The sequence below is a fragment of the Electrona antarctica genome, assembly GCF_951216825.1.
Source record: "Electrona antarctica genome assembly, chromosome: 19".
NCBI lineage: Eukaryota > Metazoa > Chordata > Actinopteri > Myctophiformes > Myctophidae > Electrona > Electrona antarctica.
This window is the reverse complement of record NC_136800.1, coordinates 24458723-24477403: the sequence shown is the minus strand read 5'-3', so window position 1 is coordinate 24477403 and position 18681 is coordinate 24458723. Positions and strand designations below refer to the sequence as shown.

At 42.8% G+C, this 18681-nt stretch overlaps 2 protein-coding genes across 5 annotated transcripts; one reads left to right on the top strand and one right to left on the bottom strand.

Annotated features, from left to right (window-relative positions):
- Positions 1–4009: 4009 nt before the first annotated feature.
- On the bottom strand, positions 4010–4951 carry LOC306943056 (arginine-hydroxylase NDUFAF5, mitochondrial-like; the record flags this gene model as incomplete). The annotated part of the gene is made up of 1 exon (XM_079529261.1): positions 4010–4951. One exon carries the CDS (start codon positions 4949–4951, stop codon positions 4010–4012), a length of 942 nt encoding a protein of 313 aa, XP_079385387.1.
- Positions 4952–6839: 1888 nt separating this feature from the next.
- Positions 6840–17703, top strand: LOC306943525 (uncharacterized protein). 4 transcript variants are annotated; one of them, XM_079529919.1, is made up of 9 exons: positions 6840–6858; positions 7093–7177; positions 9043–9180; positions 9659–9970; positions 13051–13227; positions 14160–14436; positions 15303–15601; positions 15704–16144; positions 16352–17703. In XM_079529919.1, the coding sequence occupies exons 4-9, from the start codon at positions 9673–9675 to the stop codon at positions 16459–16461; spliced, it is 1602 nt and encodes a 533-aa protein (XP_079386045.1). In that variant the 5' UTR covers positions 6840–6858; positions 7093–7177; positions 9043–9180; positions 9659–9672; the 3' UTR covers positions 16462–17703. The 4 variants fall into 4 exon arrangements, with proteins under 4 accessions (XP_079386045.1, XP_079386044.1, XP_079386042.1 ...); XM_079529918.1 differs by lacking the exons at positions 6840–6858; positions 7093–7177 and adding an exon at positions 7639–8013 and having other exon boundaries at positions 9659–9886; XM_079529916.1 differs by lacking the exons at positions 6840–6858; positions 7093–7177 and adding an exon at positions 7640–8013.
- The last annotated feature ends 978 nt before the right edge of the window (positions 17704–18681 follow it).

Genomic DNA, 18681 nt, shown 5'->3' with positions numbered 1-18681 from the left:
ATTCGAGCATGGGGCTAAATATGTATTATTTTACAAAATATCATGGCGATTTCTTTTTTTATTATTTACTATAGTCCTAATAAACCCCAGGAAATTACATCTGGCCACAAACAAATCACAGGATCTACTGAATGTGAAGGTAGCCTACTGGGGGGAAGCCACACTGTGTGTCATAGGCTCAATGTCAGTTTGACACATTCAGTAGATCTCGTGATGTTTTGTGGCCAGATGAAATTTCCTGGGGTTTATTAGGACTATAGTAAATCATTAAAAAAAATCGCTATAAAATGTTGTAAAGAAATACATATTTAGCCCCATGTTCGAATGCCCCCGCCCCCTGTCAAAAACAGCTAAAATCCCTAAAACGAAAGAAAGCAGCAAATGAAAACAAAATAACACTCATCTTTTAGTTTCTCTAATAACAACCTAAAACATGAACCTCGGTTGAAAAAAGTTGTCCTTTAAGAGGAGGTAGGCTGTGCACTCATCATCATTAGCAGATGATTTGGGTTTAGGTTTAGAAAATAGGTTTGCTAATATTTTCTGTTGTCCTGCAGTTGGCTTTGGCACTTTTTTTTGGGGGGGGGGGCATTTTAATGTGTGTGGCACCGTTCCACAACGCACAACATACAACAGTGTCGGCGTTTGTTACACGATGTGTGTTTCCCATTCAATCGGGTCTACTCTGCTTGTCATGCTCAAAAATGTTCCCGTCTTTCTGTCAGAGGCAGCGCCGTTTAGATGAGAGAGTTGCGACAACTCCGCTCACTGTTTATTCATTGCGCTGCATGAGTCACTGAACGGTATGTTGTCATCACTCTCTCTCTAAATGGCTCTGGTCTCCAGGAGCTCCAGAGCAAGATGGCAGTGCCCGTCAGACTGTGTTATTATTACAAACTAGTGGTTCTACAACGATTCCTACATGGATTTTATTGTTTATAATGTAGCATAAGGTCGCTTTTATTTTTCACGTGCATTATTACTGTACATGCTGAGTACAGTAGTGCATCCCGTGGACGCAGAGGTTGTTAGTGTAATGCATCCCATAACTATAAACTGCGCTTTGGGACGTAAAACGCACCCTATTTTAATCTCTGTAATTTAAAACTAATTTCCTGCCATTGACGTGTTTTGACGTTTTCTGGATACAGACTAGCCTTGCTTCTATCGTATGGATGCTTCCCCGTTGCTGGGCAACGCTTGCTTCCGCTATGGTGAGCGATTGAAATCCGACTTCCATCTCACAATCTGCAAACTTGTATATCTGTGAATTACACTGGATCCAGCCTCGCTAGGGGTCTAGCTGCAGTATTCAATTATAATTTTAAGTGCAGACTAGTAAAAACCGACCACTTGTCCAGCTTTGAGGCGCAAGTTGTTAGTAGTAGGACTGCATTCACATACGACCACTAAAGTATCACAAGGACTTATTTAGTTCAATTTTCTGCATTCCTCACTAACACCACAACTAACTGTGACCAAGCTCTGATTCTGAGCGATGTGAATGTTCACGTATGCTGCCCTACTAAACCCCTTGTTATTGGTTTTATACATTTAATTTAATATTTTAATCTCACACTTTTGAACACTAGTCCCACACATAGGCTGGGCCATAGATCTTGTTTTATCGGTTGAACTCAAGATACCCATGTACCTGTCTAAATACTTCCTTAATGTCAAGTCCACACCCAACACCAGAGGGAGTTCAACATGTGCAACCCAGAGTCGGCATTTCGAACAAGGGACTAAATTCATTTCGCTCCTATATGCCACCAAAATGTGGAACGCCCTACCAACAGTCATTAAGACATGCAAATCCCTTGATTCCTTCAAAACTGCTCTCAAAGGGCACCTACGGACGGCTGCAATTCGAAACTGGCCCCCAGAATCCCCCACCCACCCCCTTTTCCCCTCACTGTAGGCCTATATGTTTTTTCCCTTTTTACCTTAGCACCTATGATGATTTCCTGTTTTTGGCTATATAGAAGTGTAGGCTATATTTGTACATCTCTAAATGTTATGATGAATTGAACATGGTGGACCCTATTGTAAACAAGTGTAATGCTTTATGGTGTCGTCCACAGTTTTGTATTGAGTTGTGCTTGAAACGTACTGTAATTCTCCAATCTGTTTAATGAATACTTCAATCAAATGCGTGTTTTGTGTGGGCAGCCTGGATTGTGTGCTGCCCACAGCAAGCCTGTGTGGGTTTTGTGCGCCACACCTAGCCTATATGGGGCCCACTGGGGCTTGCCTGGAGGGTGTGCTCCAGTTACAATCCATGCTTACAGCACAACAATCCAACAAAACAAACGTCCTCTAAATAAAATTATTGTGACTCAAGGTTGCAGTTAACTATGGAATCGTGCATTTATAACAGTTTTATCGCGCATTTCCCGTCAGTGTGTCACACCCCAGGTGAGAGGGCATGTGACATTACGTGGCATCATCAGGGATGGAGCATGTGACATCAGGGATAGAGATCCCATCCCTGATGTCATCAATATTAAGCCCATATTTGGAGATCCCTGATGTCATCAATATTGGCCAGCATCTGACCTCAAACCCTTAGATCTCCATATATGGAGCTAGCCTGTTCTGACATTCCATATGTTGATCCTCCCCACCCGTCCTTCCTCTTCGATGTTCCCTTTTGACTGATACCTGTCCATTTAAACTCTAGACGGGCCTGCCCCAAAGTTATTAGTGCAGCTGCGCCCGGCAGCCGGCGAAAACTAGAGTTCATAACAGGCCCGAAAATTAAGATCTTACACCCCATGCCAAAGTGACAGCGCTCGGATAGCAGTCTGCTGTCACCCAGGTGGATGCGTGCACGCGACCTCGTCCTTTAGGGCGAGGTCACTTCTCGCCCTCATAAACCCTATATTTGGAGACGCACGTCTTTGATCTGTGACGCACCGTTCCTAATCTCTCATTCTCTCAGTGGATAAGAGAAAATAAAGCAGATAATTTATAAAGGAGGTATGGACACAGCATTGAGCATGTGTGAGAGACTCAATGAAGTGAATGTATGACTCATAATTAATCGATAATGATAATGAATTTATTTATATAGCATATTTCTAGACGAAGTCACAAAGTGCTTTACATCAAGAGAACAATAAAAGATCAATCCATGCAATAGCTGGCATAAAAATACAAAACATACATAATACAATAATGACAGTTAGGAAAAGACTTTAGAATAAAGGTGGGTTTTCAGCAGAGTTTTAAATGTGGATATTGATTTTGCGCATCTTAGGTCAGTAGGTAGGGCATTCCAGAGTATGGGGGCCCTGGTTGCAAAGGCCCTGCCGCCCTTAGTGACAAGCTGAGCTGTAGGGGTCTCCAGGAGGGCCTTGTCTGAGGACCTGAGTGGGCTCATGTGGCTATTCCATCTATATCCATTCCAAACACTCTATGCAAAACAAAACATTTTAATATACGTAGATATACGGTCTCGGTTGGAGCCACTATGTCGAAATGAACTACAAATCCTACAAATGGTCTCCTAAGTAGGTATGGTTTGCTTCTCCCGTGATAGATTGCTGGTAACAGAATCCCAAATGCAGTGAACATATAGAACATACCAGAATATAGTCATACATACAGTCTAAGGTTCCATTTAGAATTGAAATACATTTACCTATTAGCTCAACACCAACACTTGTTTGTTGATATACAGCAAGTTCTGAAAGGCTGAGTGGACTATTTTTTAGATATTATATATTAATTTTAGTGACATGCTTTACATTCCTCTGAATGTGTTGGAACTTTGATTTATGAACTAAATATCCTGTAGTTATAAGTCAGAAGGTCACCTTCATTTAATTTCCTGATACAAACTGTTTCAACCATAAATTTATATTTTGTTCATTTAACTTGAATACAACTCAAGAATAGCTGCGATGTTTACCACTATGCCACCCAATCGCCTACAATGCAATATAGGCCTACATATTTAGGCAATACAAACATCTCCTTTCACTAGTTAAAACAGACATATTTTCTACACTGTGTCTGTGGTTGATGGATGACTGACTTTAGACAGATCAGCAAATGACACCGTCGCTGATCCTCTCCCTGCAGGTTTGGCCTGTGACTCGTGAGGCTTCCAGCCAATCATGTAGAGGATCTCAAACGTAGCGGGAACAGAGCCGTCCTTGTTTCCATAAAGCTCTTTGTAAACAGCGGCGGCAGCTAGGATGGTGTCTCGGCACAACATGGAGCGTCGGTTCCAACCACAGTTACTCTCCCCCATCCCTTGCAGGTCCGTCATGACCTCAAAGATTCCAGGATAGTGGACCTGTATGTCATCGACGTCCACAGTGAGCATGTTGAAGCCGGCCCGGCCCAGCAGCATGCCCAGGTCGGCGACTGCGACGTAGGGGGACACGTGAGGGGAGAAGCCCCCCTCCCGCTCTGTCTCGGCCAGCTGCAGGGAGCAGCGTAGCTCGTGCAGCGTGTCTCCTCCCGCCATTGCCCCGATGAACACACCGTCGGGCTTCAGCACCCGATGGACCTGCCTCAGAGCTCCTGGTAGGTTGTTGGTCCAGTGCAGGCTCAGGCTGCTCACAACCAAGTCAAACGTGTTGTCTTCGAAGGGTAGGAGGAGCTCCTCATCAGCAAGAACACACTGGATGGGAACCTCACACGGCCTACTCTGTTTCAACGCGTTTTCTGACATATCTGTTAGGATGAGACGCTGCACGATATCCTTGCCCAGATGCTCTGCAATGTGGCTTTTCCCGCATCCAACGTCCAACGCCAAAGGAAAGGTCTTCACTATGTCATGCACTCTGTCTGCCACTCGACTGCCAACCTCGTCTCTCAGATAGTCGTATATGTGGCTGTCCTGTAGAGATGAAGCCCATTCTTTCTGCTTCCTCTTCATGGTTCTGTCAAACACGTTCATGGGACCCCTGCCGGACATCTGTCTGCGAGGAGACATGTGGAAAGAGTTCAGTATCCGAGGACACATCTGCAAAGCTCTACGACACACACAGCTTCTACTTAATAAGCATTGAGCCGGTACAATATTCATGATCATAATTTGAATTAAGTAAACAAACTAAAGGAACATGAAGTTGATCTTCCAATCACACATTCAATAATGATAAGGTGTCCTGGTTCATGTTGAATCACATCGGTCAGTATGGTGGTTCCATATAGACAGTTACGCAAACTTCATGGGGCCAGGCCAATGGCGGCTCTCCTACATAGACTTCTATTGAGAATGGGGACAACCAACTGGGACAAGTCCTGGACCAGGCAGAAAATGCATTGGACTCAGGCAACAGCCCAGCTTTAATGATCTTAAATCCCTTTATTTTAGATTGTTTTGTAGTAATAGTACAACATAAACATTAAAGAGAATTTAGTTGTTACTGTACATACTTTAAAACAGTTGTCATGTTGCACACATGCTTAAAATAGCTCTTATTTGCTTGTCTCAGTTCAGGCTGCATGAACAGCGCTCAGCACTCGGTTTCCGCGCCCTCAATATCCTAACTCTTCTGGGCGGTTCCAACGTGCACCTTTTTAAACGTTAGTGCCATGATGTCATATTGATGACATCAGGCTCTCCATATATGGGCATGAAGGGGACAGAGACATGCAGGCAGATACGCATAGGCCTATATGGGAATAATAGGAACACAGACAATTGGGTACAAAAGGTACACTGACAACAGGAACAGCAGGTAGGTGTATGTGATGTGGTAGTATGTGATTCATTATAGTGCTTGGAGGCCAGACTGCAGCCATGTGGAACTCCATATTTGGGCAAGAATGACATACTTGTCACATGTCATATTGATGATGTCAGTGTGGAACTCTATGGGTGCATTTGGATATACACTGAGCACACGGCAATACAAACGAATATGTTGGTACTGGATGCGCTCCCGGTGCGCATATCCAAACGCGCCCAAAATTCACAGGGGCAGGTTATACGTACAATGTGTTCCCTATCCCATCCGTAATGAGGACACAGACGTATCAGCGTCGCAAGAGAAATCCACGTTAGGTGGTGGTAGATGCGGTAGGTAGCAGGTTCCAATAGAATTTGCAACATGAGAAGAAGAGGCCTTGTTTTTTTGGCTGAAAGTGAAACTCAAGCCCCCGGCCTGAGTTGTAGCCCCAACAAGGCCTACTAGCGATGCGATCAGTGTTTTGATTAGCGGGAGGTTGAATTCATGTTTTATTAGGTGCCGATCATGCCTATTTCATCTCATACGAATTTCGTCAGCAACAAGGAGTGACGAGGAAAAGAAAGTCCTCAAGCCTGAGTGGCGGGCAAGATGCAAAAATGATGAAGTGCCAAGAGGCCTGTGTGTGTGTGCCTACCCACCCTTACTTCCATCTGTGGCTGTGTGTGCGAGCTCTCTCTCTTCCTTCACTGCCTCTCTTCTCTCTCCCTCCCTGTCTCTTTCTCCACCTTTCTCAGTCACACTACTTAATCACTCTGTGCCACTCTGTGTGCTTGTGTTTTTGAGGCAATTCTCCCCTGTTTTGGGGCAAATGCCAAATAAATTATACATATTTGCACCAAGTGATTTGGTCATTTAGCTTAATCTTTATATTCAAAGTAGATCAGCCATTTTTGATGAGACATATAGAGGGAAACAGGACTGGTCCGACTCCTATATGTGGCCGGTTGGAATTGAGCCTCAGGGGCCACCATAGGGACAGTCCACTTCCTCATTGACAATCAGGTGACTATTTAAAGGCCCTGTCATCTGCCAAATATCAGATGTTTGGTGAATGAGACCTGGGTCTGCTGCTGGGTTTTTGAGTGGTGCAAACCACTCCAACAACTGGCTTTGTTAGTACCCGTGTGTGTTTGTGCCTGTACGGGTGAGCATGGTTGCTATGGTTAGTATGTGACGTCACTGACATCACCGACATCACGTCAGAGTGATCTCGCACCACTCAGTTCACATGGGTGTGATTTTTATTTATACTACTGCCAGGGTGAATAACATGTCTCAAGACTGTTTTAATCATGTTCATTCTGCATCTAAGCATATCTATTATCATTCAGGTTGATGTTAATTAATTATTAATCTAAATGTATCTGTCATCATTCAGGTTGATAAGTCATGTGCCCTAGCTGTACTACTGACCTCTTTCATGTGGCAGGAGGACATTTGTGAGCACACATGAACATTTCAAGGTATACAATCAATTTGTTACAATTATATATTTTGTTTATATTTATATTGTGTACTACGGTAAATGTATGTTCCCACTCCTTAATCTAGCCACTGCTGCTTTGTTTATATTAATTTTATATTTGATACTGATTATTTGAGCCATTTATTTTACTGTGTGAATTCAAGTTTTGTCTTGTTTGTTTCCCCCAATATTGAGCCAGTCTTTGTAGTTTTGACTTTGTGTTCCACTAATAAATTAATGTATTTGGGGGAAGTTCATGTCTCATGTCTCATTGTGCGAACTTGTTTGTGGGGAACCCAATGTACAGAGTATTCACTTATCCATTCCTATTTTGATTACGTTGGTGGCCATGAATGCATTTAATCAGATATCAAAGATTTGCTTCCAGCTGGTATAGTTACAGTTACACACCTCCTCTCCACCAGGCGGCAAAATGCTGTGGCGTGCCCAGATCTCAGTGTGAAATGCGCACTTTAACCCGGAAGTGAGTGCGTGTTTTCTTCGCGGTGAGAAACAAAGCGCGGTGTGAAAAACTCTTGTCTGATTCTCATGAAGGAGGTACAATGTGTCAAATAGAGACTGTACGGCTGTCGATAAATGAACACCTGACGTCGGTGGGAGAGGAGATATTGTGTGTTTTGGAAAAACAGCGTGGTGTTGATGAATGTTGTGTGAAGCTCGTCAGAGTGTTTGTCATCGAGCGTCTCAGTTTGGCTGCAGAGATCATATTCAACCTCTTCCAGAGAGAGATAGAGACACTAGAAACTCTGCTGGAGAGACGAAACAAACAGCTGGACCTAATTTTACAGCCACACATCAAACTACACAGAACAGGTTGGTTGAGCTGCATTATTTGAACCACTGTGTCTTGTCTTCATGTTTCATAACGCAAGATGTGACCACTCAATATCGTCGTCCACTTACAGTTAACAGTCTTTGTATTGAGTTGTGCTTGAAAGGTACTGTCATTCTGCAAACTGTTAAATATTTCCACCCAACAAACCTCGTGTGCCACGGGACAGGCTAGATACATTTGCTGGTACAGCGTTTAGCACGGCTGCATTCCGCGTTGTTTAATACAAGTCATTTTTATCCGAGCGCCCCGGATATTTTGCATTGATTCACAAGTTTGTGAAACGACGAGTGATTCGAAGTGGAGCAGGCTTCTTCAATCTGGCGGAGTCAGGTTAGGTGGCTCTAGCTCTGGTCCATATCTAGAATGAAACGCATAGAGCTATGGACCAGAGCTAGGTGGCTCCGGCTGTTGCTGTGTTGCAAGTCCCTGAACAACACGTTTAGCGGTTCTCATTAAACGGGGGTCCTTGAGCACCCCTGGGGTTAAATTTAATTAAACTGAATCAAAATCAGTTACACCACAATCTCACAACGGGTCACGTATAGCAAAGTGTTGTTGGAACTTTGGAAGGAAGGAATGAAGTTGCCTGGTGGAAGTTGGAACCATTCCCCCTGCTGGACAACATTTGAGGGAACTGCCGCAAGCAGTCAGGTTAGGAATGAAGAACATTTAAATAAACACAATCTTGCATTGGGGTCCCTGGCAAGACATATTTTCAATTCTGTTACATTTGGTAATTTTGAGTTATTTGTGTCTTATTCATTATACCTGACAACTAAAGACCATTGTTGATAACATAAAATAAATACAATGCATTTGCATGCATATGTGACTTTAATATGGTCCGAAAGTACATTATGATAGGTAGGAGATGTAGTTGGCCCTTGGGTGTTTATATATTTTCTAATTTGGTCCCCCTTGAAAAAAAGGTTTGGCATTTCATTATGCACGGTAGTAGGGCTCATTTAAATTGAACTCTTTTAATGTGTGTGTGCGTGCGTGAGAAGAGGTTATCCCTGGACATGCGGAGAGGAGCCCCCATCTGGTCAAGGAGGAACCTCTGCAGATTAAAGAGGAGCAGGAAGAGGAGGCTGATGTGTCAACATTGACAATACATCCGGAGGAGAGGTGCAGAACTCTTTTAGGTAAAAGAAAAAAAACTAAAAAAGACTTAAAGATTGAGTTCCACAAATTTTGTATTTTTCCTGTTTTGTGACAGTACTTCATTAGACACCCTGGGTCGATTTTTGTGCAATGGTGTATTCCCTTTGTATTTAGGGGTTTTAGGGCCGATTCATACTCCTATTTTACCGCTGTTTCGGCGCTGTAGTGCCGAAATGATTTCGGCTCGTCAGAAATTTACAGTAGCACCGAAGAGCCGACTTTAGGACGGTACCCGCCCAATCCATGCCAACCTCGATATTGTGTAAAGCTATTAAAACCATTTTAGGCAAACACGAGAACGAGAGCGCCTCCTGTGCTTGGCTTTTGAAAATTACTTCATGTGGCAGCCAAGTCTATGGACTGTAATGTTTGTTTAGAGTACTATGACGTAAATCGTTTGCCAGCAAAGTCTATGGACTTTATATTCTCTCTCTCTCTCTCTCTCTCTCTCTCTCTCAGAATGCTCTACTAGTATGACGGTACAGCACATGGTGGTCAAACCTAAGAAGCGGGGCCGTGGCCGTCCCAGAAAGTATCCCGTCTTATTGCCCTCCCCTGCGGTGGTGAAGCGTAAACATGGCCGTCCGAGAAAGCGTATATTTAGTAGGCGTAAGCGTAAATGTAATAGTCCTGTGCCATCCCCTCTGCCAGAAGAACCGGATGAAGAGGAGGAGAGAGCAGGAAGGGGTGAGGAAAGAGAAGAGCAGATGGGAGGAGAGGATGAAGAGAGAATAGGAAGACAGTATGATAGCAATCCAACATGGCATCCAGGTGACAATGGAACACTTTACTTGTTTGAGCAACTTTGTATTTTATCATATTAAGCAAATTACACTTTGGCAGAGGTTTTGGGTTATGAGGTTACTATTAGTTCCTCTATTGATTAAAAATGTATATTACAGAATGTTCTCCCCATTGACTTGCATTGCACAGCAAAACAGCAAATTAGGGCTGTCAATTCACCTCTATAATCCCATTCGAATTCCATTGCTTTATTTTTCATATTCGAAAATTTACATCATTAATTTTAGCTCATTATTATATAGCCTACCATGTACACAGAAGTACAAGTTTTGTATGCACGTTCTGTCCAGTAGAGGGCCCCCCATCCAAACACCAAAGCTATTATTTCAACACACATGCATTAATGATTGGCACAGCAAAAAAAATATATATAATAATAATATAAATTATTAAACAGTAGTGAGTATTCAGTCTTATCATGAACAGGACAAGTCCAGACTAGCATTTTCCCGTTTTTGGATGGAAATCCAAAATCCTTCCACAGATCACCGCGTTTGGCGGTGGTGGTGCGTTTCGGAAAACAATGGGGGTATTTTGTTTTAATTTCCCTGTAATTTTTAATTTTGGGGTACCCAGCCCCCCCAAAAGAGAGAGGCAGGCAGGCAGACAGACAGACTAGTCGCTGATTGAATGCAGCCACTAGTAGCCAGTCACTAATGCAGTTTTACAGCAAAATGTTGCACAATAGCCGGGGCACCACGGGCCTAAAAGCTCAACGGTTGTTTTGCACGAAAAACACTCCTTGGCCTAAAATGAGGTCAGCACAAATGTGATGAGGTAATTTTGGCAAGTGGCTATGGCCGAAATTTGGGAAATGTTGCCTTATATTGGTTGTCTATGCCGTGGTATACAAAAATGGCCATAACTTTTTTTCCCGATGTTTCTGGCTTAGCAGGCCTCATTCTGTGGACCTTAAAGGCGTAGTGAAATGAAAAATGTTTTTCACACTTTTAGACCACATCCATGTTCGACATATGAGCATACCTAAAAATGGGTACATTTTCATTTGTGTGAAACACAAAAAAAAAACGGAGAAATATTTTGCTCGCTTACCTTGCTCGTTTCCATTGTATCGTAAATGATCCAAAAAGCGTTCATATTTTGAACGAGAGGCGGATGAGGAGCAGAAATGAAGCGCTTAGTATATCCATCAGATCAAAACCACGGAGAGCGCCCTGGATTAGGAGAGACGAGGCATTTTTTATGCCAGCTACAGTGAACGGGACGCTAATATGAAGGAAGAGCGAAGCGTACGGTGACCTTAGAGGCTCACTCAAAAATATAAAAAGGAAAAAATTCAGAATATTATTCTCTCGCCTGATATAATTGGGGATGCGCTATCCCGTCGATTGGATTCCCTATGACGTGTGAACACGTTGGATGGACGGAACCTGTTAATGACCAAATTAATAGAAAAAACACAAATACAAAGTATGGCATGACATCACAGGTCCTGTCCAATATTGGGCCTGTGGCTCCCCGGCTACAATGTGCTCTATAAAATCACAGTAAGAGAGATGAGCAATAAAGAAAGAGTAAAGCCACTAATGGTGCACTAATGCAGTTGCCAGTTTTACAGCACAATATTGGGGTTATTTTGTTTTAATTTTGGGAGAGAGGGAGAGGGAGTGTGAGAGAGAGAGAGCAATTCTTTACAATTTCAAATCATTAAAAAAAAAACTGGGCCACCCTAGCCCAACGCCGGTAAGTTCGGCCCTGGCAATGCAAACTAATAGGCGAGTGGATCCGGTACGGTATTTCCGACCATGCCTCTGCCTCACACTCTCACTCCCAAAGCTATCCCACTTGATAGAATGAGGACAGGGAGTGACAGCCCCACCCCCTGTTATTCATTTCAATGGAAGTTGCTCAGTCCTTTATAACTATATGGCTGGAAGGCAAGAAGCGGCCGGGGCGATTTCACAGCGGTAGATTCGTTATTCAATACATTTTACCGAGCGGGTAAAATAAAATATAAAACCAAATAAAAATATAATTAATGAATGGTAAAAGCTACTTTCGAATGGCAATTTTAGCATTCGAATATATATATATATATATATATAATTTTTTTCATATTATGAAATTCGTTCAGACAGCCCTAATGCGAATTTGAATACCTGTTCTGAAAACACCCCCACCACCCCGTATAGGTGTGACTATGTGACAAAACCACAGTCATGGGGAGGAAAGCTCAGGGGTTCTATTTTGTGTTCCTATTTTCTTCAGGGGTGCTCCAGCTACCAGGCACCCCCATAGTTGTCGCCGCTGTACACATGCACAAACAATAATACATTAGGCTGATGCAATTATGTTCAGGCTGTACTTTATTGAAATATGTGGCTCACGCAAGCAACATCTGGGTTTGATCACTTTGATGTAACCTTGGGCTGCACATTTGATGCAACTTTTGGGTAACAGATTACTGTGGACTGCAAATTGAGTGATGAATTGCTGTGGTTCTGTTAGCTTTGTTAGAAAGTCAGGAAGACTGGAAGACACTGTAGGCTATCACCTGATTGTAGACTTCTAATCTAGCTCAAGCTATTATGACATCCCTCTCTGCTTGGAACTCACTCTTCTGAGCCTACAAAACCTTCCTCCACTGCTCTTCTTTCTAGCTGCTGTATACTTTCCCTTTGTTTCTGTTCTTCTTATCTTATACTCAATTTCCTTTGTGCCAACCTCTGCTGCCGCCTCCACCCGGCCACAGATGCTGTTTCATTTTCTTGTAGGCATTCTTTTAAGATGGCAATAATAAATCCTGTCGTCGTCGTCAAACCCCCCACCCTCTCTCTGTCAATTAAATTCAAAGGAGCATTTACATTGCCAAAGCAGAAGTGGAACAAGACAATCAAAATAAAACATTTACAAAAAATATTGGATATAAATGGGAATTAAATAAAGGAGAGCTGTGTTACATTAACACTTTGGGTAATACTATCTTGTGAAACTATAAAAAGATAGAGATAGTTATACATCCATATAGGAGACGTTAGCTTTATACAACACTTTATACAACAATTCTCTCTTTCTCTCTCTCTCAGATGTATCCATTATGCCGGTACAGCCTAAGAAGCGTGGCCGACCCAGAAAGTATCCTGCCTCAGTTTGTCTGCCCTCCCCTGCAGTACAGTCTGTGGTGATCGAACCTAGGAAGCGTTATCGTAGAGTGTGTGCGGTGAGGCGTAAACGTGGCCGTCCAAGAAAGCCATGGCATCCAGGTGATAATGGAACACTTTACTTTGATAGAGGTTTGGGTTATGTACCTTGCCATGATGCAACTTTAAATATTGGTGAGATAACTTTAATTGTTTCTGTACTCCCCATTGACTTGAATTATTAACGCGTTAATAATAACCTTTTTTACCCTTTGAAGCATTCATAGGTCTCCCTCTGCGCATCTAAACCAATCACAACTATTGGGGTTAAGGACAATCTCATTTAGGATTTGCTTATTTCGGCCATCTCAACCATTCACAGCGACTTTAGAGAGTGTCTAGTGTAAAAGAGGAAATGGAAAACGCCAGGTGAAGAGTTAAACAAACATGCTCAAAGCTTGTCTGTACTGCGCAGCTTGTCTAATATACCTGAATTTTACAGTTGTTTCACAGCAGGATAATTTTTACCACGTGGGCTTTACTGACATACAGACATATGTAGGAGACGTTGGATGTGGATACCTTTTACATTTTTTACATTACTTTTACAACGACACAATGTTGGGCGATAACATGAACATGAACACAACTACTGATTTCTCTGAAACATCGCTACATCAGTGCTGTACAGAGACTGATAGACGTTATAGCGTGCGTGTGTGTGTGCGCGTGTGTGTGTGTGTGTGTGTGTGTGTGTGTGTGTGTGTGTGTGTGTGTGTGTGTGTGTGTGTGTGTGTGTGTGTGTGTGTGTGTGTGTGTGTGTGTGTGTGTGTGTGTGTGTGTGTGTGTGTGTGTGTGTGTGTGTGTGTGTGTGTGTGTGTGTGTGTGTGTGTGTGTGTGTGTGTGTGAACAGAGACCCACCTACATGTGTCACATTCGGGATGATGTACTTTTCACCATAGGCCTTGTTGGCTCCCATCCAAACACAGTGCTTATAGTTGTGACCTTCAAGTTCAATTTGACTGTGAGACTAAAATGTACTTTATCTGATGGAGCTGGACGATCACATGACTGGGGAAACGGAGCCGAACCATCGCATGGCTGGGGAAACACTGTGGGTCATGCAGCCAGCACATCTCTCTACTGCGACGACGCAGCCGGAAACATCGCTAACCTAACACACCAACATGGAGCAGACCAACCACTCTACTGCAGCGATGCAGGCAGCCCATCACTCTTCGAGTACAACACAGCTGGCCCACCACACTATGGAAGCGACACCGCTGGTCCATCACCCTATGCAGGCCATTCAATCGGCCCATCACCCTATGGGTAGGCGTGCCACAATTAGTACATAATTGCGTGATTACAATTATTTGAGATACTTTTACAATTATTTGAGATAAGTTTACAATTACTTGACAAAGTATTGGGCATAATCATCAGAATATTTCAAATGCATCTATATAAATACATTTAAAATGTAAATATGTTTTACATTTTCACAAATAATGGAATTAGCCGATCTACAAGCTCACAACGCAATGCGTTATGATTTTATAGTTCCACATTTTTGTATTTTGTCTTGGCCATAGTACATTATACTTTTTTTTGTATTGGTACCGGTCATTGTGAAAGTAATTTATTTGTATATTTAGGCCACTTTTACATGTTCTCCAAAGACAACAGCAAAGTCCTGTTGTGTTCTCACTTTTTATTCATCACAACAGTGATTTAACATGGCTGTAGTGTGCATGCCAGGTGGCTAGGTCGCGGTGACACATGCATACTGAAGTATACATGCGTACAGGTCCATTTGGTGTAATTTTACGCTCAAGAGTTAAATTATTGTTAAACATCTGCATTACTTAATTTAGTAATGCAGTTAGAGTTGTTTTTTTATCAACGTTTCAATACAGCATGGAATTGTGGACATATTAACCGACAACAAAATATTCTTTAGTCTCGGGCCTAAGAGAGGTTAAATGTCATCAAATGGTGGTCCGTGGCTCAAATACCCAGTAAATAATGGGACATGACATGAAAAGGGTTGAAAACCACTGGTCTAAACGGACCCGTGCAAATTATACTTTATTTTGCCGTTTTCTATGGAAATCGTGTAAAAGGGTCAAATCTGCTATGGGCAAGAAATACAAACAGTAATGTGTGTGTGTTCAATGTCAAACATTTCATGACAGTCCTACCTATGGTCACAACACCACTGGTTCGTCATCACCTTACAGAGTCCATGCAGCCGGCCCATCGCCATATGGGGGCTATGTGGCTGGTCCACCACCCAATCTAGCCGGCTCACCACCACCTGACGGCGCGAACACAGCCAGCTCGCCACACTACTGGAGAGAATCGGGCAGCTCATCATCCGATGAGGGCAACGTCCCACCAGCGATTGCATGGAAACCATGCGATCGATGTAAGGGGGAGGTTGAGAAAATGTTGCGTGAGAAGAGAAGGGTCGATCTAGTCCTCTCGAGAATTGGCAAGTAATGTATTTTGCATGTTCTATTGCTTTGTTTACCTAGTGATAGGGCCTTGAACACATAATTATGAATGGACCGTTTGCGCTATTTCCCTCTCTCAGACCCAGGCCAGCTAAGAGAGTTTAGGAATCTCATTGACTTCATTGGAGAGAGACATCGTGAGCAGTACACCACCCGCGAACAGTACACCACCCGCGAGCAGGACACCACCCGCGAGCAGTACACCACCCGTGAGCAGGACACCACCCGCGAGCAGTACACCACCCACGAGCAGGACACCACCTACAAGCAGGACACCACCATCCTGTCTGCACCATCAGGCCAGCAGGAGCTGTTTCCTGACAGCGGCTTGTTTGTCTCGTCGTTCCGCCTCGCTGCCATGCAGCATGCATCAAAACAAGACTCAATGCGTCTGTTTCATTTGCTGTTTGACTGTTTTTTCACTGAGGCGGAGTGTGAGAACGCAGTCGCTTTTGGTCGCCATGGCAGGATCCCGGAAGGAAAGAGGATCCTTCAACGGAAGAAGGTCAACGGAATTCTAAGTAAGTTGTCTCTCTCAGATGTATCCAGTATGCCCCCCCCCCCCCCCCCAGTAAAATGTTTAAATATCTATATTCTGATAAAAATCAACAAACAGGCCAGGACAGTGGGGATAGCAATTTCATCAGGACAGACAAAATTGTAGTAATATTATGTTATCTAGATCGTGTTATTTGTCAAAACTAGTTTTGAATGCTTTTGTCTTGCAGCCTATGTCCTGAGATGTGCGAGCTTGCGTGGTTGGAAAGCAATCGACGAAAGCAAGCTCAAGAAAGCCTTCATTAACAAATGTAGGGTCAGAGGAGGAGCTAAGCCGTAGGCCACTGTGTCATAATGTAATAATGCCTCACCTACAGTATGTGGACTGCTTTCTCGTCGTCCTCTCACTTTGACCGCCTTTCTTTGCATTCTCGAAACATCTGAGTCAACTGATACAGTACTGTTTAAACGGAGTGAGAAATGCTTTCAAGTAAACTAGGCCTTCACTAAGCCCCACCCACTCCGCGATGGCAAGCTGTCATTCTCACCCATTGAGATGCATGTTAAATGACAGGATTTCTCCATATAAATAATCTGTGATTTCAGTAGCAAGAGCTTCAAAATGTCTTCTAAATCTTGTCAAACAGGCCTGCAGTAGGCTACTGGACAAATGTGCATGACATTATTTCTGGAAATGCAAGGAATTGTTAGAGAGAGAAACGGTATCCAACTCAATCATCTTACGACCGTCCCAACAGGAGTTTTTATGTAATGCACGGTAAGACTACCAGATCCTGGGGTTTAGCGAAGGGCTAATTGTTAAAAAAAAGTTAAAGGCTAATATCTATAATTTTGTAGGTGTCTTGTAGTTGAAGCGGAAGTCAGATGTGTATAGGGTGAACAGGAAAGGTGACAACACTGTGCCCTGGGGAGCACCTGTGATGTTCACCAGCACCTCTGAAGAGCCGAACAGACAACCCTGCAGTCTCACATACTGCGGTCTGTCCAAGAGATAGTCTGAGATCCATGCCACCAAACCATGGTCCACCCCCATCAACGCAAACTTCTGAAAGCAGTTTTGGCTGGATAGTTTTGAAGACACTGGATAAGTTAAAAAAAGCATGATTCTAACTGTGTTGCCCAGGGTGTCATTGTGTGAGAATGCCCTGTTTAGCATGTACCTGTAGATGATGACATCATCAAACCCAAAGTCCAAACTGAAGGGGGTCTGAGGTAGACACTCCCGTCGGTCTCAATGCAGGAAGATTTCCACAGTTTGCAGCGCCCTCCCTGTCTTCAGGGAGAGGCATATTGTTTGGATCAGCGTTTCTGGACAACTATCTCCATATATGCCTATACTATACCGATACGTACATTCTGTAGGTCTGGACAACCGCCTATACCAACTCGACACCGGGCATATAAATGTCCCTGGGGTCAGTGGCGATGCACATGCCGAGTTTGAAGTTGGTCGTTTGGATGATTCTTTCATATACTTTCATATACTCCTATCTGTATCAATAGGAATGTTCTGAACTCCATTGTACTATTATTTCAATAAATTATATCTTTATTGTGTAACACTGTCACAAAGGTTGCTTTTTTAGGTTGTTCCTAAAAGTGTTCTGGGTGAAAATGTTGAACACGTTTTTTCTGTATATACACTAAATTAGAGTACTCTAGATCAGTGGTTCCCAAACCTTTTAGCTTGTGACCCAAAAGAGAGATTAGACGTTTGCCTGGGACCCAAACTAGTGACAATAGCAGATCTACAAGCTCGCAGCGCTTTGTGCTGCGTTGTGAGCTTGTAGATCGGCTACTTTTACTACTTAAACATTTGTTTTCTAATTTACTTTACTTTTATTTCTTCATGAAATTACAGATATTATGTTTATATTATAATATATATATTATATATATTATGTTTTTGGGGAATGTTTTTTGAGTGGTGCAACCACTCCTATAGACAGCTATGTGTGTCCCTGGGTCTGTCCGAGCACGAAAATGTTTGTTCACCAAGTATCACTGTTGCACAGCCTAACACAGACACACACAGGCCAGGGAGGAGGGCTTGTACAGTACAGTAGAGTACAGTACAGCACAAGTACAGTACACCTGGACACCACTCACTTTTATTGAAAATGTTTTGAAATAAGAAATAAGTATACAAATGAAGGGACCCATTAAAGGACAACTAGTTTTTTTTCAACCAAGGTTCATGTTTTAGGTTATTAGAGAAAGTAAAAGATGAGCGTTCCTTGTTTTCATTTGCTGCTTTCTTTCGTTGTAGTGATTTCCTGGGGTCTAGTAGGACTATAGTAATTAATAAAAACATAAATCGACATAAAATGTTGTAAAGAAATACATATTTATCACCATGTTCGAATGCCCCTGCCCCCCTGTCAAAAATAGTTAAAATCGCTAAAATTAAAGAAGGCAGCAAATGAAAAAAAATGAACACTCATCTTTTACTTTCTCTAATAACAACCTAAAACATGACCCTTGGTTGAAAAAAAAAACCCTAAGTTAAAAATGTGTCTGTGACCCACAAATGGGTCCT

What these genes read in the sequence shown, in the direction of transcription:
- LOC306943525 (XM_079529916.1), top strand. Translation starts at nt 7,743, where the DNA reads ATGTGTCAAATAGAGACTGTACGGCTGTCGATAAATGAACACCTGACG. An exon ending in CATCAAACTACACAGAACAG is followed by an intron (nt 8,014 to 9,042) that starts GTTGGTTGAGCT and finishes GTGCGTGAGAAG; the next exon opens with AGGTTATCCCTGGACATGCG. An exon ending in ATCGGCCCATCACCCTATGG is followed by an intron (nt 14,437 to 15,302) that starts GTAGGCGTGCCA and finishes ATTTCATGACAG; the next exon opens with TCCTACCTATGGTCACAACA.